The sequence below is a fragment of the Oncorhynchus mykiss genome, chromosome 21 (assembly GCF_013265735.2).
Source record: "Oncorhynchus mykiss isolate Arlee chromosome 21, USDA_OmykA_1.1, whole genome shotgun sequence".
NCBI lineage: Eukaryota > Metazoa > Chordata > Actinopteri > Salmoniformes > Salmonidae > Oncorhynchus > Oncorhynchus mykiss.
Genome location: NC_048585.1, coordinates 6,900,790 through 6,926,848, shown reverse-complemented (window position 1 = coordinate 6,926,848; position 26,059 = coordinate 6,900,790). Strand labels below are relative to the sequence as shown.

General features: G+C 47.5%; 1 protein-coding gene across 2 annotated transcripts in view; it reads left to right on the top strand.

Annotated features, from left to right (window-relative positions):
* Positions 1 to 9,312: 9,312 nt before the first annotated feature.
* Positions 9,313 to 26,059, top strand: part of LOC118942845 (stimulated by retinoic acid gene 8 protein homolog) — a 27,014-nt gene continuing 10,267 nt past the window's right edge. Inside the window, exons 1-6 of one of the 2 annotated variants that reach the window (XM_036956707.1) lie at positions 9,313 to 9,667; positions 9,867 to 10,047; positions 11,623 to 11,698; positions 11,789 to 11,870; positions 14,586 to 14,732; positions 19,452 to 19,746. In XM_036956707.1, coding sequence (XP_036812602.1) covers positions 9,874 to 10,047; positions 11,623 to 11,698; positions 11,789 to 11,870; positions 14,586 to 14,732; positions 19,452 to 19,746 — 774 coding nt within the window. In that variant the 5' untranslated portion in view covers positions 9,313 to 9,667; positions 9,867 to 9,873. Of the gene's footprint in view, positions 9,668 to 9,866; positions 10,048 to 11,622; positions 11,699 to 11,788; positions 11,871 to 14,582; positions 14,733 to 19,451; positions 19,747 to 26,059 lie in introns of both variants that reach the window. The other variant, XM_036956706.1, reaches the window with a different exon arrangement.

The window sequence follows — 26,059 nt, the reverse complement described above, 5'->3', positions numbered from 1 at the left end:
ACTTCTCCTGTACTGTCCTGCCCCCTATTGGTCAACTGGATACTTCTCCTGTACTGTCCTGCCCCCTATTGGTCAACTGGATACTTCTCCCGTACTGTCCTGCCCCCTGTTGGACAACTGGATACTTATCCCGTACTGTCCTGCCCCCTAGTGGTCAATGGGATACTTCTCCCGTACTGTCCTGCCCCCTAGTGGACAACTGGATACTTCTCCCGTACTGTCCTGCCCCCTAGTGGTCAACGGGATACTTCTCCCGTACTGTCCTGCCCCCTGGTGGTCAACGGGATACTTCTCCCGTACTGTCCTGCCCCCTAGTGGTCAACGGGATACTTCTCCCGTACTGTCCTGCCCCCTGGTGGACAACGGACAACCACCACTGCCATATGCTGTTGTTGGTGGCATGGGATCGAACCGTTCTCTCTCTCGGGAAGAAACACTCAACTCAACTCTCAACAACAGGCCGTGCCACCGTTAATCATCATTCTGAAGTCCTAAAACACGTGTGTTTTTGAAACATTTCTTTAGAAAAAGACCTTGTGTTAGTGGGTTGCTTCGTATCGGAAGGAGGATTCCCGATATGTCCAACACCAGTCCGTCCATACTAATGTTGTGTAAAGTTGTGGGAGTAGAACATTTAGTATTGCATTTCTTCTTCTCTCCTGATTTATATTTTTCTAAAATGATCATGTGATCCAATGGACATATTGACAATGATGCAAATGCAACTGCAATACAAAATGACAACTATGACTGGTGTCAAAAATTCATGGGCCAAAAGTTTATAGTCTATCTCAGATATATACGTCCAGTCAAGGGGGTGTTAGACCATATTGTCTGGTCAGGAACACACCCATCTCCCTAACAGGAAATGTCCCTGACAGGAAATGTCCCCTGACAGGAAATACTTTTGTGATGTCTTTCCACTTTCTGGTAATTTCCCCTAAAAAATAAAGAGATGGATGAACTGTTTGTTTCTACGTCAGGGGGATTTAAATATGAAGGAGTAATTTAGCCATTCTCTACGTCAGGGGGATTTATTAAATATGAAGGAGTAATTTAGCCATTCTCTAAATCAGGGGGATTTAAATATGAAGGAGTAATTTAGCCATTCTCTACGTCAGGGGGATTTAAATATGAAGGAGTAATTTAGCCATTCTCTACATCAGGAGGATTTATTAAATATGAAGGAGTAATTTAGCCATTCTCTACGTCAGGGGGATTTAAATATGAAGGAGTAATTTAGCCATTCTCTACGTCAGGGGGATTTAAATATGAAGGAGTAATTTAGCCATTCTCTACGTCAGGGGGATTTATTAAATATGAAGGAGTAATTTAGCCATTCTCTACGTCAGGGGGATTTATTAAATATGAAGGAGTAATTTAGCCATTCTCTATGTCAGGGGGATTTAAATATGAAGGAGTAATTTAGCCATTCTCTACGTCAGGGGGATTTAAATATGAAGGAGTAATTTAGCCATTCTCTAAATCAGGGGGATTTAAATATGAAGGAGTAATTTAGCCATTCTCTACGTCAGGGGGATTTATTAAATATGAAGGAGTAATTTAGCCATTCTCTATGTCAGGGGGATTTAAATATGAAGGAGTAATTTAGCCATTCTCTACGTCAGGGGGATTTATTAAATATGAAGGAGTAATTTAGCCATTCTCTACGTCAGGGGGATTTATTAAATATGAAGGAGTAATTTAGCCATTCTCTATGTCAGGGGGATTTAAATATGAAGGAGTAATTTAGCCATTCTCTACGTCAGGGGGATTTAAATATGAAGGAGTAATTTAGCCATTCTCTAAATCAGGGGGATTTAAATATGAAGGAGTAATTTAGCCATTCTCTACGTCAGGGGGATTTATTAAATATGAAGGAGTAATTTAGCCATTCTCTAACTTCCTGTTCTTCTTGCAAAACATCAAGTAATCCTGTACGCATTCCTGCATAACAAGGCATTATGTGGTGTGTGTGTGTGTGTGTGTGTGTGTGTGTGTGTGTGTGTGTGTGTGTGTGTGTGTGTGTGTGTGTGTGTGTGTGTGTGTGTGTGTGTGTGTGTGTGTGTGTGTGTGTGTGTGTTTGATCCGAATACAGGTTTACAGGTAGACTGTTTTGACCCTGTTTCTGCAGTGTTGAGTTGTGACACATGTAATATCATTTAAACTGCCATCCTCGTACAGCGCAGACTGGGCCTGATGTTATCCAGCCGTATACCTTAGAGATTTAATCCCACCGATGCCCTTAAATTAGCAATCCATAGTCCATATCAGCCAGCCGTCCTGTCCCAATCCGTTAGTATTCAGCCAGCTGTCCTGTCCCAATCCGTTGGTAGAGTATTCAGCCATCCATCCTGTCCCAATCCGTTAGTATTCAGCCAGCCGTCCTGTCCCAATCCGTTAGTAGAGTATTCTGCTAGCCGTCCTGTCCCAATCCGTTAGTATTCTGCCAGCCGTCCTGTCCCAATCCGTTAGTATTCTGCCAGCCGTCCTGTCCCAATCCGTTAGTATTCTGCCAGCCGTCCTGTCCCAATCCGTTAGTATTCTGCCAGCCGTCCTGTCCCAATCTGTTAGTATTCAGCCAGCCATCCTGTCCCAATCCGTTAGTATTCAACCAGCCGTCCTGTCCCAATCCGTTAGTAGAGTATTCAGCCAGCCATCCTGTCCCAATCCGTTAGTATTCAGCCAGCCATCCTGTCCCAATCCGTTAGTACTCAGCCAGCCGTCCTGTCCCAATCCGTTAGTACTCTGCCAGCCATCCTGTCCCAATCCGTTAGTAGAGTATTCTGCCAGCCGTCCTGTCCCAATCCGTTAGTACTCAGCCAGCCGTCCTGTCCCAATCCGTTAGTACTCTGCCCATCTCTCTGTGTGTCTGTGAGAGTGGATTAACGTTATGTCTGTGTGTGGAGAGGCCTCCATCACCATACATTCCTAAAGGCACCCTATTCCCTACGTAGTGCACTACTAAAAGTAGTGTACACTGGGATTTACTTTGACCAATAGGGCTCCGGTCAAAAGTAGTGCACTATATAGGGGATAGGGTGCCATTTGGGACCCTGGCTTGATCTCCATCCATCCAGTACCTTTGGTTGAAATGTTCCTGCTAAAACAAAGCTGCCAAATTGGTTTGAAGCCGAAAGTTGTGTTTCTATGTATGTTGAACTGGTTTAAGTGTTTCAGTTTAAACCTCGTTCCCTTTAAAATGTTACACTGTGTTTTTATTGGAAAATGACAATTTGTTCAATTGTTAATATCTTCAGAAGATCGTAAGAGTTGTGGAATAAACTGAAAACAAGATGTGGTTGTTTTGTTGTTGTTTGAATGCTGCTTCATGGACATTGGCCTTTTCTCATTTGGGAAAAAAAAGTCTGTCACCCCGTCCCCTCTCCTCTGTCCCCTCCGCCCCTCCTCCATCCACTCCCCTCTGTCCTGTCCTCTCTCATCCCCTCCCCTCTCCTCTGTCCCCTCTCCCCCTCTCCCCTCCGCCCCTCTTCCATCCCCTCCCCTCTGTCCTGTCCTCTCTCCGTCCCCTCTCCTCTGTCCTGTCCTCTCTCCGTCCCCTCTCCTCTGCCCTGTCCTCTCTCCGTCCCCTCTCCTCTGTCCTGTCCTCTCTCCGTCCCCTCTCCTCTGTCCTGTCCTCTCTCCGTCCCCTCTCCTCTGTCCTGTCCTCTCCCCCCCCTCTCCCCCCTCTCCTCTAATTGAGGTAAGGCCATTGACATTATGAATTACATGTGTCTCAGCTGCCTCTGGGTGGCGACATTTACCACGGTTTCATATGAACGGCAAGGAGAGACACCAGGAGAGACACCACGGTTTCATATGAACAACAAGGAGAGACACCACGGTTTCATATGAACAACAAGGAGAGACACCACCGTTTCATATGAATGGTAAGGAGAGACACCACCGTTTCATATGAATGGTAAGCAGAGACACCACGGTTTCATATGAATGGTAAGGAGAGACACCAGGAGAGACACCACCGTTTCATATGAACAGCAAGGAGAGACACCAGGAGAGACACCACGGTTTCATATGAACAACAAGGAGAGACACCACGGTTTCATATGAATGGTAAGGAGAGACACCAGGAGAGACACCACCGTTTCATATGAACAGCAAGGAGAGACACCAGGAGAGACACCACGGTTTCATATGAACAACAAGGAGAGACACCACGGTTTCATATGAATGGCAAGGAGAGACACCAGGAGAGACACCACGGTTTCATATGAAGAACAAGGAGAGACACCACGGTTTCATGTGAACAACAAGGAGAGACACCACGGATTCATATGAATGGCAAGGAGAGACACCAGGAGAGACACCACGGTTTCATATGAACAACAAGGAGAGACACCACGGTTTCATATGAATGGTAAGGAGAGACACCAGGAGAGACACCACGGTTTCATATGAACAACAAGGAGAGACACCACGGTTTCATATGAACAACAAGGAGAGACACCAGGAGAGACACCACGGTTTCATATGAACAACAAGGAGAGACACCACGGTTTCATATGAATGGCAAGGAGAGACACCGTTTCAAATGAACAACAAGGAGAGACACCGTCGTTTCAAATTAACGGCACGGAAAGAGGAAGGCACTACCAAACAAACACTTTGACACCGTCATACAAAACTGTCTGCTAGGGCCTTAAAGCAGTCTTTATTATAACCCTTATAGTAAAGGGACTAGGGCCTTATAGTAAAGGGACTAGGGCCTTGGTAACCCTTATAGTAAAGGGACTAGGGCCTTATAGTAAAGGGACTAGGGCCTTATAGTAAAGGGACTAGGGCCTTATAGTAAAGGGACTAGGGCCTTATAGTAAAGGGACTAGGGCCTTATAGTAAAGGGACTAGGGCCTTATAGTAAAGGGACTAGGGCCTTATAGTAAAGGGACTAGGGCCTTATAGTAAAGGGACTAGGGCCTTGGTAACCCTTATAGTAAAGGGACTAGGGCCTTGGTAACCCTTATAGTAAAGGGACTAGGGCCTTGGTAACCCTTATAGTAAAGGGACTAGGGCCTTATAGTAAAGGGACTAGGGCCTTATAGTAAAGGGACTAGGGCCTTGGTAACCCTTATAGTAAAGGGACTAGGGCCTTGGTAACCCTTATAGTAAAGGGACTAGGGCCTTATAGTAAAGGGACTAGGGCCTTATAGTAAAGGGACTAGGGCCTTGGTAACCCTTATAGTAAAGGGACTAGGGCCTTGGTAACCCTTATAGTAAAGGGACTAGGGCCTTGGTAACCCTTATAGTAAAGGGACTAGGGCCTTATAGTAAAGGGACTAGGGCCTTATAGTAAAGGGACTAGGGCCTTATAGTAAAGGGACTAGGGCCTTATAGTAAAGGGACTAGGGCCTTATAGTAAAGGGACTAGGGCCTTATAGTAAAGGGACTAGGGCCTTGGTAACCCTTATAGTAAAGGGACTAGGGCCTTGGTAACCCTTATAGTAAAGGGACTAGGGCCTTGGTAACCCTTATAGTAAAGGGACTAGGGCCTTATAGTAAAGGGACTAGGGCCTTATAGTAAAGGGACTAGGGCCTTGGTAACCCTTATAGTAAAGGGACTAGGGCCTTGGTAACCCTTATAGTAAAGGGACTAGGGCCTTATAGTAAAGGGACTAGGGCCTTATAGTAAAGGGACTAGGGCCTTGGTAACCCTTATAGTAAAGGGACTAGGGCCTTGGTAACCCTTATAGTAAAGGGACTAGGGCCTTGGTAACCCTTATAGTAAAGGGACTAGGGCCTTATAGTAAAGGGACTAGGGCCTTATAGTAAAGGGACTAGGGCCTTATAGTAAAGGGACTAGGGCCTTATAGTAAAGGGACTAGGGCCTTATAGTAAAGGGACTAGGGCCTTGGTAACCCTTATAGTAAAGGGACTAGGGCCTTGGTAACCCTTATAGTAAAGGGACTAGGGCCTTGGTAACCCTTATAGTAAAGGGACTAGGGCCTTATAGTAAAGGGACTAGGGCCTTATAGTAAAGGGACTAGGGCCTTGGTAACCCTTATAGTAAAGGGACTAGGGCCTTGGTAACCCTTATAGTAAAGGGACTAGGGCCTTATAGTAAAGGGACTAGGGCCTTATAGTAAAGGGACTAGGGCCTTGGTAACCCTTATAGTAAAGGGACTAGGGCCTTGGTAACCCTTATAGTAAAGGGACTAGGGCCTTGGTAACCCTTATAGTAAAGGGACTAGGGCCTTGGTAACCCTTATAGTAAAGGGACTAGGGCCTTATAGTAAAGGGACTAGGGCCTTATAGTAAAGGGACTAGGGCCTTAATAGTAAAGGGACTAGGGCCTTGGTAACCCTTATAGTAAAGGGACTAGGGCCTTATAGTAAAGGGACTAGGGCCTTGGTAACCCTTATAGTAAAGGGACTAGGGCCTTGGTAACCCTTATAGTAAAGGGACTAGGTTTCCCTGATGAAGTACTCAACACTCATAGGGATGGGTTCCCTGATGAAGTACTCAACACTCCTAGGGATGGGTTCCCTGATGAAGTACTCAACACTCATAGGGATGGGTTCCCTGATGAAGTACTCAACACAACTAGGGATGGTTTCCCTGATGAAGTACTCAACACTCCTAGGGATGGGTTCCCTGATGAAGTACTCAACACTCCTAGGGATGGTTTAAGTACTCAACACTCCTAGGGATGGTTTAAGTACTCAACACTCCTAGGGATGGTTTCCCTGATGAAGTACTCAACACTCCTAGGGATGGGTTCCCTGATGAAGTACTCAATACACCTAGGGATGGGTTAAGTACTCAACACTCCTAGGGATGGTTTCCCTGATGAAGTACTCAACACTCCTAGGGATGGGTTAAGTACTCAACACTCCTAGGGATGGTTTAAGTACTCAACACTCCTAGGGATGGTTTAAGTACTCAACACTCCTAGGGATGGTTTCCCTGATGAAGTACTCAACACTCCTAGGGATGGGTTCCCTGATGAAGTACTCAATACACCTAGGGATGGGTTAAGTACTCAACACTCCTAGGGATGGTTTCCCTGATGAAGTACTCAACACTCCTAGGGATGGGTTAAGTACTCAACACTCCTAGGGATGGTTTAAGTACTCAACACTCCTAGGGATGGTTTCCCTGATGAAGTACTCAACACTCCTAGGGATGGGTTAAGTACTCAACACTCCTAGGGATGGTTTAAGTACTCAACACTCCTAGGGATGGGTTCCCTGATGAAGTACTCAACACTCATAGGGATGGGATCATCTCTGATGAAGTACTCAACACTCCTAGGGATGGGATCTCTGATGAAGTACTCAACACTCCTAGGGATGGGATCTCTGATGAAGTACTCAACACTCCTAGGGATGGTTTCCCTGATGAAGTACTCAACACTCCTAGGGATGGGTTCCCTGATGAAGTACTCAACACTCCTAGGGATGGTTTCCCTGATGAAGTACTCAACACTCCTAGGGATGGGTTCCCTGATGAAGTACTCAACACTCCTAGGGATGGGTTCCCTGATGAAGTACTCAACACTCCTAGGGATGGGTTCCCTGATGAAGTACTCAACACTCCTAGGGATGGTCTCCCTGATGAAGTACTCAACACTCCTAGGGATGGGTTCCCTGATGAAGTACTCAACACTCCTAGGGATGGTTTAAGTACTCAACACTCCTAGGGATGGTTTAAGTACTCAACACTCCTAGGGATGGTTTAAGTACTCAACACTCCTAGGGATGGTTTAAGTACTCAACACTCCTAGGGATGGGTTCCCTGATGAAGTACTCAACACTCCTAGGGATGGGTTCCCTGATGAAGTACTCAACACTCCTAGGGATGGGTTAAGTACTCAACACTCCTAGGGATGGGTTAAGTACTCAACACTCCTAGGGATGGTTTAAGTACTCAACACTCCTAGTGATGGGTTCCCTGATGAAGTACTCAACACTCCTAGGGATGGGTTCCCTGATGAAGTACTCAACACTCCTAGGGATGGGTTCCCTGATGAAGTACTCAACACTCCTAGGGATGGGTTCCCTGATGAAGTACTCAACACTCCTAGGGATGGGTTCCCTGATGAAGTACTCAACACACCTAGGGATGGGTTCCCTGATGAAGTACTCAACACACCTAGGGATGGTTTCCCTGATGAAGTACTCAACACACCTAGGGATGGTTTCCCTGATGAAGTACTCAACACTCCTAGGGATGGTTTAAGTACTCAACACTCCTAGGGATGGTTTAAGTACTCAACACTCCTAGGGATGGTTTAAGTACTCAACACTCCTAGGGACGGGTTCTTTGGATGCTGCACTGACAGCCAGTTGTAAAGACTGACACACAGAGGATGAGAACCAAACTGGGAAATGCACATTGTTCCTTTAAAATCTTGTGCACCCCAGTCATCACGAACGCATTAGCAGTGCCAATGCCCTGAAGATTCTCTTTTTTTAAGGTTACACTTCTCAAGAAACTCAACTACCGCTTTTACTATTGATCAAGCATCCCCCCCCCCCCCCCCCCCCCCCCACCCCTCAAATTCAACCAGCCCGAGAAATGTGGACACAACGGTTCTTTTTTTTAGCGTTGAAATACCAAATCACCACACCCAGGTATTTCGAGACACTGACATCAGTGGACTGATTTTTTCATCCCCTACACATCTGATGTTACCCTTTTGAGGAAAATAAGGCGCCAGTACTCCCCTAATAATTTCTGTGCCCTTGGTGCGGTGCATTTGGAAGTTTGTTGCTGCCACAGAATCTGAAAAGGCAGCTTTGCAAGCCGTACTTTAAATGGTCGCATGCTAGCAGCGAACAATGCTTTGCAGTGGCCATTGCTATAGTAGCTTCTGCAGTTCTCCACTCTCTTAACCAACTGTGGTGATGTAGACTGCGTTGCGGGGTTGAAAGGTTTTGATTTATTTATATACTTTGGGGTAGCACAATGTTTTTTTGATGTCATACATTTTTTTGCGAAGCATATCTGATTTGCAGTACGCACAGTATGCCCGTCAATCACCCCCAATTACCGGCTTCAGCCACCCTTTAAATTCAGGTACAGACTCCCACTCCTTTCTGTACAATTTTGATTGAGACATGTTGATTGATGTTGTAAGTTATGTCCAGGATCAAAACATTTGTGACCAACTATATTCATTGGGTTTTGTCTCGTGGAACCCGTACTACCACTACTACTACTACTATTACTGCTGCAGTCAGCCGACGGTGAATTTGCAATTTGCCGAAATTGCTGCTGAGCGCCTGCTGCTGACGTCACTCACGACGCACTTTTGCAGCCAGACACGTGTGTTGTGACTGAGAACATCGGGGTTTTTTTTGTGTCATTTAGAGGAAAAATGCATTTTAGCGTTTGAGTCACTTCATCAAAAGTTGCTAAAAAAAATAGTATTTTTTTTTTAAGTAGCTAAATTTGTTGCTAGGTGCAGTTGGATTTTTTTTGTTGCTAGGGTACTCTGAAAAGTTGCTAAATCTAGCAACAAAATTGCTACGTTGGCATCACTGATCTCAATACTGCCGGTTGATGAGACGGTTGGAGCCTCTTTACCGCGGTTCATGTAGCCACATCCTACACGAAAAACCACACACACTATAGATCACTTTCCATAACAACTCAACAGAAAACGTGGACAGTTTGTTAACATACATTTATAAAGGATTTCAAAAAGGTAAGGTAGCAACAACAACATAATAAAGGTCTGTGGATATATTATCCAACTCTAAACTTAATCAAGTAGCTAAAACAGCCATCAGTGCTCGGTAGCCATCTTGTTGTTGTTGACCGATATAACTCTTAATGGGAAGAGAAACAACTCGATTATTAACCCGTGTAGTGTCTTATTATTATTTTATATAACCCATGAATAGATCAGGTATGTCCAGACGAGGTTGTACCGATCCGACCGGGCTCCGGAGGAAACGGGACATGGAGGAGCACCAGAAGGAGAGAAGACGGGCTCTGCAGGCCCGACACCGGGCCAACCTGGCCACCCTGTTCGAGACACTCAACACCGTGGTCTGCCCCACATCCAACAAGATGCCTGCTAAGGTGAGTTAAATATACATGGCTAACAATCTGAAATATCTTCCTTGTTCTCTCCTTCATGTGTAGCTAACTGTTGTGTGAAAATATTTTTGGTCAGTTACTATAGAGAAACTAGCTAGCTAGCTGTTGCTGGGTAGAGAGGGTGTGATTTGGGGCTAGCTGGCTAACTGTTGCTGGGCTAACTGTTGCTAGGTAGAGAGTGTGACTGGGGCTAACTTGCTGGGTAGAGAGGGTGTGATTTGGGGCTAGCTGGCTAACTGTTGCTGGGCTAACTGTTGCTAGGTAGAGAGTGTGACTGGGGCTAACTTGCTGGGTAGAGAGGGTGTGATTTGGGGCTAGCTAGCTAACTGTTGCTGGGTAGAGTGTGATTTGGGGCTAACTTGCTGGGTAGAGAGGGTGTGATTTGGGGCTAGCTAGCTAACTGTTGCTGGGTAGAGTGTGATTGGGGCTAACTGTTGCTGGGTAGAGTGTGATTGGGGCTAACTGTTGCTGGGTAGAGATAGCCAGCTAGCCCCAAATCACACTAACTGTTGCTGGGTAGAGATAGTGTGATTTGGGGCTAGCTGGCTAACTGTTGCTGGGTAGAGAGAATGTGATTTGTGGCTAGCTGGCTAACTTGCTGGGTAGAGAGGGTGTGATTTGGGGCTAGCTAGCTAACTGTTGCTGGGTAGAGTGTGATTTGGGGCTAGCTGGCTAACTGTTGCTGGGTAGAGATAGTGTGATTTGGGGCTAGCTAGCTAACTGTTGCTGGGTGGAGAGGGTGTGATTTGGGGCTAGCTGGCTAACTGTTGCTGGGTTGAGAGGGTGTGATTTGGGGCTAGCTAGCTAACTGTTGCTGGGTTGAGAGGGTGTGATTTGGGGCTGAGAGGGTGTGATTTGGGGCTTCACCTACCTGGCCATGCAGGTAGATCCTCACCTACCTGGTGATGCAGGTAGATCTTCACCTACCTGGCCATGCAGGTAGATACTCACCTACCTCGCCATGCAGGTAGATCCTCACCTACCTGGTGATGCAGGTATATCTTCACCTACCTGGCCATGCAGGTAGATCCTCACCTACCTGGCCATGCAGGTAGATCTTCACCTACCTGGCCATGCAGGTATATCTTCACCTACCTGGCCATGCAGGTAGATCTTCACCTACCTGGCCATGCAGGTAGATCTTCACCTACCTGGCCATACAGGTAGGACTTCACCTACCTGGCCATGCATGTAGATCTTCACCTACCTGGTGAGGCAGGTAGATCTTCACCTACCTGGTGAGGCAGGTAGATCTTCAGCTACCTGGCCCTGCAGGTAGATCTTCACCTACCTGGTGAGGCAGGTAGATCTTCACCTACCTGGTGAGGCCGGTAGATCTTCACCTACCTGGTGAGGCAAGTAGATCTTCACCTACCTGGCCCTGCAGGTAGATGTTCACCTACCTGGTGAGGCAGGTAGATCTTCACCTACCTGGCCATGCAGGTAGATCTTCACCTACCTGGTGATAAATTGGTATTATGGATCAGATAAAAGTGGAAACCTCAGTTGAATGTGTTGTATTGTAAAGTGTCATTGTAATGTTGTCTGGTCGGTCAGTGGAAGATCTTGGACCACGCCAAAGGATTTCTGAAAGAACAGGAAGCCCACCTGAGCAGACTGATGCTCCTGAAAGGTGAGAGGAGCCCTATGCCCTTTTGATGTGTACAGAAAAAACCACGCTCTGTGATTAAGGGCACGGTTTCTTATTCACCAACGTGTTTAGGGATATTCCTCGGTAATGAAGACGGGCCGTGCAGCTTGGAGGAAGTGAGGGCAGAGTACCGGAGGCTGCAGTCACACAGCAGGTACACTACTACCATTGACATACACTAGTTTTTTTTATTTAACCTTTATTTAACTAGGCAAGTCAGTTAAGAACTAATTCTTATTTACAATGACGGCCTACCGGGGGAACAGTGGGTTAACTGGTCTGGGAACAGTGGGTTAACTGGTCTAGGGAACAGTGGGTTAACTGGTCTAGGGAACAGTGGGGTTAACTGGTCTAGGAACAGTGGGGTTAACTGGTCTAGGAACAGTGGGTTAACTGGTCTAGGAACAGTGGGGTTAACTGGTCTAGGAACAGGGGGTTAACTGGTCTAGGAACAGGGGGTTAACTGGTCTAGGAACAGTGGGTTAACTGGTCTAGGAACAGTGGGTTAACTGGTCTAGGAACAGTGGGTTAACTGGTCTAGGAACAGTGGGTTAACTGGTCTGGGAACAGTGGGTTAACTGGTCTAGGAACAGTGGGTTAACTGGTCTGGGAACAGTGGGTTAACTGGTCTGGGAACAGTGGGTTAACTGGTCTGGGAACAGTGGGTTAACTGGTCTAGGAACAGTGGGTTAACTGGTCTAGGAACAGTGGGTTAACTGGTCTAGGAACAGTGGGTTAACTGGTCTAGGAACAGGGGGTTAACTGGTCTAGGAACAGTGGGGTTAACTGGTCTAGGAACAGTGGGGTTAACTGGTCTAGGAACAGTGGGTTAACTGGTCTAGGAACAGTGGGTTAACTGGTCTAGGAACAGGGGGTTAACTGGTCTAGGAACAGTGGGTTAACTGGTCTAGGAACAGTGGGTTAACTGGTCTGGGAACAGTGGGTTAACTGGTCTAGGAACAGTGGGTTAACTGGTCTAGGAACAGTGGGTTAACTGGTCTAGGAACAGGTGGTTAACTGGTCTAGGAACAGGTGGTTAACTGGTCTGGTTAACTGGTCTAGGAACAGTGGGGTTAACTGGTCTAGGAACAGTGGGTTAACTGGTCTAGGAACAGTGGGTTAACTGGTCTGGGAACAGGGGGTTAACTGGTTAACTGGTCTAGGAACAGTGGGTTAACTGGTCTAGGAACAGTGGGTTAACTGGTCTAGGAACAGTGGGTTAACTGGTCTAGGAACAGTGGGTTAACTGGTCTAGGAACAGTGGGTTAACTGGTCTAGGAACAGTGGGGTTAACTGGTCTAGGAACAGTGGGTTAACTGGTCTAGGAACAGTGGGTTAACTGGTCTAGGAACAGTGGGGTTAACTGTCTTGTTCAGGGTCAGAACGGCAGATTTTTACTTTGTCAGCTCGGGGATTTGATCCAGCAACCTTTCGGTTACTAGTCCAACGCTCTAACCACTAGGCTACCTGCCGCCTCCATAGATACTGGTGCAACGCCTAGGCGGCAGGTAGCCTAGCGGGTTAAGAGCATTGGGCCAGTAACTGAAAGGTTGTTGGTTTGAATCCCCGAGCTGACAAGATGGGTGAAAAAACCTTCCGTTCTGCCGTTGAGCGAGGTAGTTAACAACAGCAGCTCCCAGGGCGCGGATGACGTGGGTTAAGGCAGCCCACTGCCCCTCTCTGAGTCAGAGGGGTTTGTGGGTAAAAAGCTGAAGACACATTTCAGTGACTAGGTGTCCCCTTTCCCTAAGTACAGCGTGCCACCTGCAGTTAGTAGAGATTACCACTGGGGGGCAGCATCTACCCATGTTATTGATCAACTACAGTTTATTCACATTTACCCATGTTATTGATCATCTACCCATGTTATTGATCATCTACCCATGTTATTGATCATCTACCCATGTTATTGATCATCTACCCATGTTATTGATCAACTACAGTTGTTAATACACATCTACCCATGTTATTGATCAACTACAGTTGTTTATTCACATCTACCCATGTTATTGATCATCTACCCATGTTATTGATCATCTACCCATGTTATTGATCATCTACCCATGTTATTGATCAACTACAGTTGTTTATTCACATCTACCCATGTTATTGCTCAACTACAGTTGTTAATACACATCTACCCATGTTATTGATCATCTACCCATGTTATTGATCATCTACCCATGTTATTGATCAACTACAGTTGTTTATTCACATCTACCCATGTTATTGATCAACTACAGTTGTTAATACACATCTACCCATGTTATTGATCAACTACAGTTGTTAATTCACATCTACCCATGTTATTGATCATCTACCCATGTTATTGATCAACTACAGTTATTTATACACAACACTTATATGCAAAATCAATTTATATTGTTATTGTAGATGTCAATTAGCTTCTTTTTTCAGTCTTACATTAAAAACGTGTTCCCTCCTCCCCTCTTTCTACCTCCCCCCCTCCCCTCCCCTCCTCCTCCTCCTCCCCTCCCCTCCCCCTCCTCCCCTCTTTCCCCCTCCCCTCCCCCTTTCCTCCCCTCCCCCTCCTCCCCTCCTCCTCCTCCCCTCTTTCCCCCTCCCCCTCCTCCCCTCCCCCTTTCCTCCCCTCCCCCTCCCCCTTTCCTCCCCTCCCCTCCCCCTCCTCCCCTCTTTCCCCCTCCCCTCCCCCCTCCTCCTCCTCCCCTCCCCTCCCCTTCCTCCTCTCCCCCTCCTCCCCTCCCCCCTTTCCTCCCCTCCCCTCCTCCCCTCCCCCCTCCTCCCCCTCCCCTCCCCTTCCTCCTCTCCCCCTCCTCCCCTCCCCCCTTTCCTCCCCTCCCCCTCCTCCTCCTCCCCTCCCCTCCCCCTCCTCCCCGCGCTCCAGAAGACCTGGTGGCTTCAGACGTCATGGCGGGGATGACGGAGAGGACCTGACTGAGACCAGTGAGGAAGACTCTGCAGAGGAGACTCTGGATGACTCCGCCCCCTCTCAGACCTCCATCAACTCTCTAACCAACATCCTGGAGTTTGAAGGGTGGGGGCTCGTGCCAGGGTTAACGAGTAGCGAACAGCAACATCGCTAGCCTATGGCAATCTACTATAGTAGAAAAGTCTAGGCCACCTATTCTATTGGTCAGCTTGTCGAGAAAGAAATAGCCCTGTTACAAACAGACTCTGGGACAGTTTTGGGACGATAGATCCCAGATTCATACAAACCAATAGGCCTAGGAGATATATATATAATTTGAAGTCGGAAGTTTACATACACCTTAGCAAAAATACATTTCAACTCAGTTTTTCACTAATCCTGACATTTAATCCGAGTAACAATTCCCTGATTTATGTCAGTTAGGATCAACACTTTATTTTAAGAATGTGAAATGTCACATACAGTCAACTGGTATTTCCATCAGTGTAGAGGCTATACAGCTGACCATCAGTGTAGAGGCTATACAGCTGACCATCAGTGTAGAGGCTATACAGCTGACCATCAGTGTAGAGGCTATACAGCTGACCATCAGTGTAGAGGCTATACAGCTGACTAGTCAACTGGTATTTCCATCAGTGTAGAGGCTATACAGCTGACCATCAGTGTAGAGGCTATACAGCCGACCATCAGTGTAGAGGATATACAGCTGACCATCAGTGTAGAGGATATACAGCTGACCATCAGTGTAGAGGCTATACAGCTGACCATCAGTGTAGAGACTATACAGCTGACCATCAGTGTAGAGGATATACAGCTGACCATCAGTGTAGAGGCTATACAGCTGACCATCAGTGTAGAGGCTATACAGCTGACCATCAGTGTAGAGACTATACAGCTGACCATCAGTGTAGAGGCTATACAGCTGACCATCAGTGTAGAGGCTATACAGCTGACCATCAGTGTAGAGGCTATACAGCTGACCATCAGTGTAGAGGCTATACAGCTGACCGTCAGTGTAGAGGCTATACAGCTGACCATCAGTGTAGAGACTATACAGCTGACCATCAGTGTAGAGGCTATACAGCTGACCATCAGTGTAGAGGCTATACAGCTGACCATCAGTGTAGAGGCTATACAGCTGACCATCAGTGTAGAGGCTATACAGCTGACCGTCAGTGTAGAGGCTATACAGCTGACCATCAGTGTAGAGACTATACAGCTGACCATCAGTGTAGAGGCTATACAGCTGACCATCAGTGTAGAGGCTATACAGCTGACCATCAGTGTAGAGGCTATACATCTGACCATCAGTGTAGAGGCTATACAGCTGACCATCAGTGTAGAGGCTATACAGCTGACCGTCAGTGTAGAGGCTATACAGCTGACCGTCAGTGTAGAGTCTATACAGCTGACCGTCAGTGTAGAGTCTATACAGCTGACCATCAGTGTAGAGGCTATACAGCTGACCGTCAGTGTAGAGGCTATACAGCTGACCGTCAGTGTAGAGTCTATACAGCTGACCATCAGTGTAGAGGCTATACAGCTGACCATCAGTGTAGAGGCTATACAGCTGACCATCAGTGTAGAGGCTATACAGCTGACCGTCAGTGTAGAGGCTATACAGCTGACCATCAGTGTAGAGGCTATACAGCTGACCATCAGTGTAGAGGCTATACAGCTGACCATCAGTGTAGAGGCTATACAGCTGACCATCAGTGTAGAGGCTATACAGCTGACCAGTCATCTAGTATTTCCATCAGTGTAGAGGCTATACAGCTGACCATCAGTGTAGAGGCTATACAGCTGACCATCAGTGTAGAGGCTATAAAACATTTCACAATGGGATTGTTTCTTCTCCCGGACAATTTGATTTATTGGCTTTTCCACAACAGAAACCCTGGCAGGGTGGGTCATGGGGCAGGCACTCACTCTCTCTTTGGGCTGGTTTCCCGGATGTAGATGGACCCATGTTTTAGACTGAAAAGCATGTTGTCTAGGAGTAGGGCTTCATCTGTGACAGTCTGATTATAGACCAACCTATAGACAGTCTGATTATAGACCAACCTATAGACAGTCTGTTTATAGACCAACCTATAGACAGTCTGATTATAGACCAACCTATAGACAGTCTGATTATAGACCAACCTATGGACAGTCTGATTATAGACCACCCTATAGACAGTCTGATTATAGACCAACCTATAGACAGTCTGATTATAGACCAACCTATAGACAGTCTGATTATAGACCAACCTATAGACAGTCAGATTATAGACCAATTTATTGTCAGTCTGATTATAGACCAACCTATAGACAGTCTGATTATAGACCAATTTATTGACAGTCTGATTATAGACCAACCTATATACAGTCTGATTATAGACCAACCTATAGACAGTCTGATTATAGACTAATTTACTGACAGTCTGATTATAGACCAATTTACTCACAGTCTGTTTATAGACCAACCTATAGACAGTCTGATTATAGACCAACCTATTGACAGTCTGATTATAGACCAACCTATGGACAGTCTGATTATAGACCAACCTATAGACAGTCTGATTATAGACCAACCTATAGACAGTCTGATTATAGACCAACCTATAGACAGTCTGTTTATAGACCAACCTATAGACAGTCTGATTATAGACCAACCTATTGACAGTCTGATTATAGACCAACCTATAGACAGTCTGATTATAGACCAACCTATAGACAGTCTGATTATAGACCAACCTATAGACAGTCTGATTATAGACCAACCTATAGACAGTCTGTTTATAGACCAACCTATAGACAGTCTGATTATAGACCAACCTATAGACAGTCTGATTATAGACCAACCTATGGACAGTCTGATTATAGACCACCCTATAGACAGTCTGATTATAGACCAACCTATAGACAGTCTGATTATAGACCAACCTATAGACAGTCTGATTATAGACCAACCTATAGACAGTCAGATTATAGACCAATTTATTGTCAGTCTGATTATAGACCAACCTATAGACAGTCTGATTATAGACCAATTTACTCACAGTCTGTTTATAGACCAACCTATAGACAGTCTGATTATAGACCAACCTATAGACAGTCTGATTATAGACCAACCTATAGACAGTCTGATTATAGACTAATTTACTGACAGAATGAGTGACAACAGAAGATACTTCTCAAGGGACTATTCTGTCCCCGCCTTAAGTCTCAGTTGAAGCTACTCCCCAAAATTCAAATGAAACTGAAGTCATATTTTTGAATGAACAATCTGTCAGAATTTCAGCCTTGGCAGGTTGCTTCTATTAGATGTCCTGTCTCCGTTGAGATGTTTTAACTGTCCGTAGTGCGTTGAGTTAGTGCTCTCCTGGCCTGTGGCTGGGGATCAAGGATTCAGCACGAGGGGATTTATAGCCGGGGGCACTGAGGTGCACCTCTGACCATGGAGAGGGGTTTAAAAAAGGGACTCATTTCACCAAATTAATGTAGAACCTCCATAAAACAGCTATGATCTCTCTCTCCCCATAACCCTCTCTCTCCCCATAACCCTCTCTCTCTCCCATCCCTATCTCTCTCTCCCCATGAACCTCTCTCTCTCCCATCCATATCTCACTCTCCCCATAACCCTCTCTCTCTCCCCCTCACCCTCTCCCCATCACCCTCTCTCTCTCTCCATCCCTCTCTCTCTCCCTTCACCCTCTCTCTCTCTCCATCCCTCTCTATCACCCCTTCACCCTCTCTCGCTCTCCCATCCCTATCTCTCTCTGCCATTCATATCTCTCTATTCATCCATATCTCTCTCTCCCCATCCCTCTCTCTCCCCCATCCCTCTCTCTCTCTCCATCACCCTCTCTCTCTCCCCCATCCTTCTCTCTCACCCCATCATCCTCTCTCCCATCCCTCTCTCTCTCTCTCCCCAATCCCTCTCTCTCCCCATCCCTCTCTCTCTCCCATCCCTATCTATCTCTCTCCCCAATCACCCTCACTCTCTCCCCCCATCCCTCTCTCATCCCTATCTATCTCTCTCCCCAATCACCCTCACTCTCTCCCCATCCCTCTCTCTCTCCCCATCCCGCTCTCTCTCCCATCCCTATATATCTCTCTCCCCAATCACCCTCTCTCTCTCCCCCATCCCTCTCTCTCTCTCCATCACCCTCTCCCTCTCCCCCATCCTTCTCTCACCCCATCATCCTCTCTCTCTCTCTCTCCCCAATCACCCTCTCTCTCTCCCCAATCCCTCTCTCTCTCCCCATCCCTCTCTCTCTCCCATCCCTATCTATCTCTCTCCCCAATCACCCTCACTCTCTCCCATCCCTCTCTCTCTCCCCATCCCTCTCTCTCCCCCATCCCTATCTATCTCTCTCCCCAATCACCCTCACTCTCCCCATCCCTCTCTCTCTCCCCATCCCTCTCTCCCATCCCTATCTATCTCTCTCCCCAATCACCCTCTCTCTCTCTCCCCATCACTCTCTCCCCAATCCCTCTCTTTCTCCCCATCACTCTCTCCCCATCTCTCTCTCTCTCCCATCCCTCTCTCTCTCCCCATCCCTCTCTCCCATCCCTATCTATCTCTCTCCCCAATCATCCTCTCTCTCTCCCCATCACTCTCTCCCCAATCCCTCTCTCTCTCCCCATCACCCTCTCTCTCCCCATCCCTCTCTCTCTCCCATCCCTATCTCTCTCTCTCCCCAATCACCCTCTCTCTCCCTCCATCCCCATCTCTCTCTCCCCATCCCTCTCTTTCTCCCATCCCCATCACTCTCTCCCCCCATCCCTCTCTCTCTCCCCCATCTCTCTCTCCCCCATCTCTCTATTTCTCCCCAGGTACTTGTTGTTCTACAGACAGACACTGGAGAAGTTGGTTTGTAGCGGTGTGCTGAGCCCGGGACAGACTGGTCTGGCTGTAGTATCTGAAGCTATCTCAGGCCTGTGGGATAGCTTCTCTCCAGAGCGCCGGGCAGCCTACCAGACCTGTCCCCCCCAGCAGAGCACCCTGGGCTGGGAAGGGCCGGCAGAGACACCCCCTAATCCTGTTCCAGACACCCACCTCCACCTCACGCTCCAGCCCTCCACTCAGGCAAACAGCCAGGGAGCCTCTTCTCCTTCTAGCTATGAAGAGGTGGGTACAGCTTTCCTTAATCAATTATTTAATCAATTATAATCAATTATTTAATTGATTACTGGATGTTAATTGATTTGGCCGAGTGGCGCGGCGGTCTAAGGCATTGCATCTCAGTGCTAGAGGCGTCACTACAGACCCTGGTTCGATCCCCAGCCCGTTTTCTTGAAGATCACTCCCGAGACCCAACCGCTGTAGCTCTGTCGGCCATTGACGTGTCGTTCCCACCAGCCATCCACCCACCGCTGTAGCTCTGTCGGCCATTGACGTGTCGTTCCCACCAGCCATCCACCCACCGCTGTAGCTCTGTCGGCCATTGACTTGTCGTTCCCACCAGCCATCCACCCACCGCAGTCATCAAATGGACTCATGGTAGCTACTAGTTCCGACTGAGCTCAATCGTCATGAAACGCAAATACGGCGATGAGTTTCTCTCTCTTAGTGTCACACAAACGTTGAGGAATAAACGGGAGCGCTCACAAGGGGAAGTGCTGAGTAAGGAGTCTCTGAAAAGCAACGAATTAATAAAAGGACACGCACGTCCTGATCAAAACACGGCGTGACGGTAAACCCAGGGAGGTCTTTCAGAGCAGGATGCTTCTTGGAAACGGTGCTTCTGGGAAACGGTGCTTCTGGGAAACAGTGATTCAGGGAAACGGTCCTTCTGGGAAACGGTCCTTCTGGGAAACGGTCCTTCTGGGAAACAGTCATTCAGGGAAACGGTCCTTCTGGGAAACGGTCCTTCTGGGAAACGGTCCTTCTGGGAAACAGTCCTTCTGGGAAACAGTCCTTCTGGGAAACAGTCATTCAGGGAAACAGTCATTCAGGGAAACAGTCCTTCTGGGAAACAATCCTTCTGGAAACAGTGGTTCTGGGAAACACTCCTTCTGGGAAACAGTCCTTCTGGAAACAGTGCTTCGACAGTGGAACAGTGAGTCAGCTAGCAAGGCGTTGTTGTCATTTTCTAACAGGTGCTGATCAGCAGACATATGGGAGTAACTAACTAACCCTCATAGTAGTAGATGTTTCTCTTTCTAACATTCCCCTGGCCTTGTACACAGATAATAGCTAACAATCCCCTGGCCTTGTACACAGATAATAGCTAACAACCCCCTGGCCTTGTACACAGATAATAGCTAACAATCCCCTGGCCTTGTACACAGATAATAGCTAACAATCCCCTGGCCTTGTACACAGATAATAGCTAACAATCCCCTGGCCTTGTACACAGATGATAGCTAACAATCCCCTGGCCTTGTACACAGCTAATAGCTAACATTCCCCTGGCCTTGTACACAGCTAATAGCTGACTGAGAACCCACTCACACAGTTCTGGGTTGTTCATCTACAACAGGAAGTGGTCTCCTGTCTGACTGAGAACCCACTCACACAGTTCTGGGTTGTTCATCTACAACAGGAAGTTGTCTCCTGTCTGACTGAGAACTCACTCACCCAGTTCTGGATTGTTCATCTACAACAGGAAGTGGTATCCTGTCTGACTGAGAACCCACTCACACAGTTCTGGGTTGTTCATCTACAACAGGAAGTGGTCTCCTGTCTGACTGAGAACCCACTCACACAGTTCTGGGTTGTTCATCTACAACAGGAAGTGGTCTCCTGTCTGACTGAGAACTCACTCACACAGTTCTGGATTGTTCATCTACAACAGGAAGTGGTATCCTGTCTGACTGAGATCCCACTCACACAGTTCTGGGTTGTTCATCTACAACAGGAAGTGGTATCTTGCCTGACTAAGAACCCACAGTTCTGGGTTATTCATCTACAACAGGAAGTGGTCTCCTGTCTGACTGAGAACCCACTCACACAGTTCTGGGTTGTTCATCTCCAGCAGGAAGTGGCCTCCTGCCTGACTGAGGAAGCAGTAGATGTTCTGGTCCAAGGTGGTACCACGTACCCGTGTCAGTCCGGGTTCTCAACTCTGACGTACTTAAGAAAAAACAAGTACAGAAACAGACTCAATGCTGAGTATCACCTCTTGTCTAAAATGTATCACCTCTGAGTCTAAACCTGAGCCCAGAATAGACGTGCTTGTTGAAAACTTCAACCTGTGGGATTTAATCAATCGGTTTATTCATGTTCAGAATAAAAAACAAATATTGTATTTTTAACAGCACCAGTTCCAACCTAGACAGATACAGAGTGTTTTTAAGGAGGAGCAATGCTGCCCTACCAAGCAACAAGGCAGTAGCTGCTCGTTTGGTCTAAAATGAGTTCATGTCATGTTTTGCTACATTAAATACATGTTTAATCACGTGGACAAGTATCCTGCCTCGTACTGTGGTCTGGAGAAAATGATAATGTTAGCAGTAACTGGATGAAGATACTATGAAACCAAAGGTAAATTAAAGCCCATTTTTCTCAGTTTCGCGCTATGAGAAGTTACGGCCTTTTAGCTTGGTAGGGCAGAATAAACATGATTAGAAATTTAAATTGATATTTTATTTGTGTTTGTCTATATTGCATTTGTTTTAGGAATAAGGGTAATGAAATGTACCAATATGTACGTATAGTTGCATATTTCCGTGGGCTTGGGTCCCAGGAAAACACTGAATTTCTAATTTGGGTCCCAGGCTGAAAAAGTTAAGGAACCCCTGGGTCAGGGGTCACACCGTCTCACAGCCTCCTCTCCTTCCTATGGAGAGGTCAGGGGTCACACCGTCTCACAGCCTCCTCTCCTTCCTATGGAGAGGTCAGGGGTCACACCATCTCACAGCCTCCTCTCCTTCCTATGGAGAGGTCAGGGGTCACACCGTCTCACAGCCTCCTCCTTCCTATGGAGAGGTCAGGGGTCACACCGTCTCACAGCCTCCTCTCCTTCCGATGGAGAGGTCAGGGGTCACACCGTCTCACAGCCTCCTCTCCTTCCTATGGAGAGGTCAGGGGTCACACCATCTCACAGCCTCCTCTCCTTCCTATGGAGAGGTCAGGGGTCACACCGTCTCACAGCCTCCTCTCCTTCCTATGGAGAGGTCAGGGGTCACACCGTCTCACAGCCTCCTCTCCTTCCTATGGAGAGGTCAGGGCTCACACCGTCTCACAGCCTCCTCTCCTTCCTATGGAGAGGTCAGGGGTCACACCGTCTCACAGCCTCCTCTCCTTCCTATGGAGAGGTCAGGGGTCACACCGTCTCACAGCCTCCTCTCCTTCCTATGGAGAGGTCAGGGGTCACACCGTCTTCTCTCCTTCCTATGGAGAGGTCAGAGGTTACACCGTCTCACAGCCTCCTCTCCTTCCTATGGAGAGGTCATGGGTCACACTGTCTCACAGCCTCCTCTCCTTCCTATGGAGAGGTCAGGGCTCACACCGTCTCACAGCCTCCTCTCCTTCCTATGGAGAGGTCAGGGGTCACACCGTCTTCTCTCCTTCCTATGGAGAGGTCAGAGGTTACACCGTCTCACAGCCTCCTCTCCTTCCTATGGAGAGGTCATGGGTCACACTGTCTCACAGCCTCCTCTCCTTCCTATGGAGAGGTCAGGGGTCACACCGTCTCACAGCCTCCTCTCCTTCCTATGGAGAGGTCAGGGGTCACACCGTCTCCTCTCCTTCCTATGGAGAGGTCAGGGGTCACACCGTCTCACAGCCTCCTCTCCTTCCTATGGAGAGGTCAGGGGTCACACTGTCTCACAGCCTCCTCTCTTTCCTATGGAGAGGTCAGGGGTCACACCGTCTCACAGCCTCCTCTCCTTCCTATGGAGGGGTCAGGGGTCACACCGTCTCACAGCCTCGTCTCCTTCCTATGGAGAGGTCAGGACACACCGTATCACAGCCACATCCACATCCTCCAGCTACCATGTTCTGTCCCAGCTGTTTCTCCAGACAGTGAGCTGCTCTGTTTCTCCAGACAGTGAGCAGAGCTGCTCTGTTTCTCCAGACAGTGAGCAGAGCTGCTCTGTTTCTCCAGACAGTGAGCAGAGCTGCTCTGTTTCTCCAGACAGTGAGCAGAGCTGCTCTGTTTCTCTAGACAGTGAGCTGCTCTGTTTCTCCAGACAGTGAGCTGCTCTGTTTCTGCAGACAGTGAGCTGCTCTGTTTCTCTAGACAGTGAGCTGCTCTGTTTCTCCAGACAGTGAGCAGAGCTGCTCTGTTTCTCCAGACAGTGAGCTGCTCTGTTTCTGCAGACAGTGAGCTGCTCTGTTTCTCCAGACAGTGAGCTGCTCTGTTTCTGCAGACAGTGAGCTGCTCTGTTTCTCCAGACAGTGATCTGCTCTGTTTCTCTAGACAGTGAGCTGCTCTGTTTCTCTAGACAGTGAGCTGCTCTGTTTCTCCAGACAGTGATCTGCTCTGTTTCTCTAGACAGTGAGCTGCTCTGTTTCTCTAGACAGTGAGCTGCTCTGTTTTTGCAGATAGTGAGCTGCTCTGTTTCTCTAGACTGCTAGACTGCTCCAGACAGTGAGCTGCTCTGTTTCTCCAGACAGTGAGCAGAGCTGCTCTGTTTCTCCAGACAGTGAGCAGAGCTGCTCTGTTTCTCTAGACAGTGAGCTGCTCTGTTTCTCCAGACAGTGAGCTGCTCTGTTTCTGCAGACAGTGAGCTGCTCTGTTTCTCCAGACAGTGAGCAGAGCTGCTCTGTTTCTCCAGACAGTGAGCAGAGCTGCTCTGTTTCTCTAGACAGTGAGCTGCTCTGTTTCTCCAGACAGTGAGCTGCTCTGTTTCTCCAGACAGTGAGCTGCTCTGTTTCTCCAGACAGTGAGCTGCTCTGTTTCTCTAGACAGTGAGCTGCTCTGTTTCTCCAGACAGTGAGCTGCTCTGTTTCTCTAGACAGTGAGCTGCTCTGTTTCTCCAGACAGTGAGCTGCTCTGTTTCTGCAGATAGTGAGCTGCTCTGCTTCTCTAGACAGTGAGCTGCTCTGTTTCTCCAGACAGTGAGCTGCTCTGTTTCTGCAGATAGTGAGCTGCTCTGTTTCTCCAGATAGTGAGCTGCTCTGTTTCTCTAGACAGTGAGCTGCTCTGTTTCTCCAGACAGTGAGCTGCTCTGTTTCTCCAGACAGTGAGCTGCTCTGTTTCTCCAGACAGTGAGCTGCTCTGTTTCTCCAGACAGTGAGCTGCTCTGTTTCTCTAGACAGTGAGCTGCTCTGTTTCTCCAGACAGTGAGCTGCTCTGTTTCTCTAGACAGTGAGCTGCTCTGTTTCTCCAGACAGTGAGCTGCTCTGTTTCTCCAGACAGTGAGCTGCTCTGTTTCTCCAGACAGTGAGCTGCTCTGTTTCTCTAGACAGTGAGCTGCTCTGTTTCTCTAGACAGTGAGCTGCTCTGTTTCTCCAGACAGTGAGCTGCTCTGTTTCTCCAGACAGTGAGCTGCTCTGTTTCTCCAGACAGTGAGCTGCTCTGTTTCTCCAGACAGTGAGCTGCTCTGTTTCTCCAGACAGTGAGCTGCTCTGTTTCTCCAGACAGTGAGCTGCTCTGTTTCTCTAGACAGTGAGCTGCTCTGTTTCTCCAGACAGTGAGCTGCTCTGTTTCTCCAGACAGTGAGCTGCTCTGTTTCTCTAGACAGTGAGCTGCTCTGTTTCTCCAGACAGTGAGCTGCTCTGTTTCTCTAGACAGTGAGCTGCTCTGTTTCTCCAGACAGTGAGCTGCTCTGTTTATCTAGACAGTGAGCTGCTCTGTTTCTCTAGACAGTGAGCTGCTCTGTTTCTCCAGACAGTGAGCTGCTCTGTTTCTCTAGACAGTGAGCTGCTCTGTTTCTGCAGATACAGTGCCTTGCGAAAGTATTCGGCCCCCTTGAACTTTGCGACCTTTTGCCACATTTCAGGCTTCAAACATAAAGATGTAAAACTTTATTTTTTTTGTGAAGAATCAACAACAAGTGGGACACAATCATGAAGTGGAACGACAATTATTGGATATTTAAAACTTTTTTAACAAATCAAAAACTGAAAAATTGGGCGTGCAAAATTATTCAGCCCCCTTAAGTTAATACTTTGTAGCGCCACCTTTTGCTGCGATTACAGCTGTAAGTCGCTTGGGGTATGTCTCTATCAGTTTTGCACATCGAGAGACTGACATTTTTTCCCATTCCTCCTTGCAAAACAGCTCGAGCTCAGTGAGGTTGGATGGAGAGCATTTGTGAACAGCAGTTTTCAGTTCTTTCCACAGATTCTCGATTGGATTCAGGTCTGGACTTTGACTTGGCCATTCTAACACCTGGATATGTTTATTTTTGAACCATTCCATTGTAGATTTTGCTTTATGTTTTGGATCATTGTCTTGTTGGAAGACAAATCTCCGTCCCAGTCTCAGGTCTTTTGCAGACTCCATCAGGTTTTCTTCCAGAATGGTCCTGTATTTGGCTCCATCCATCTG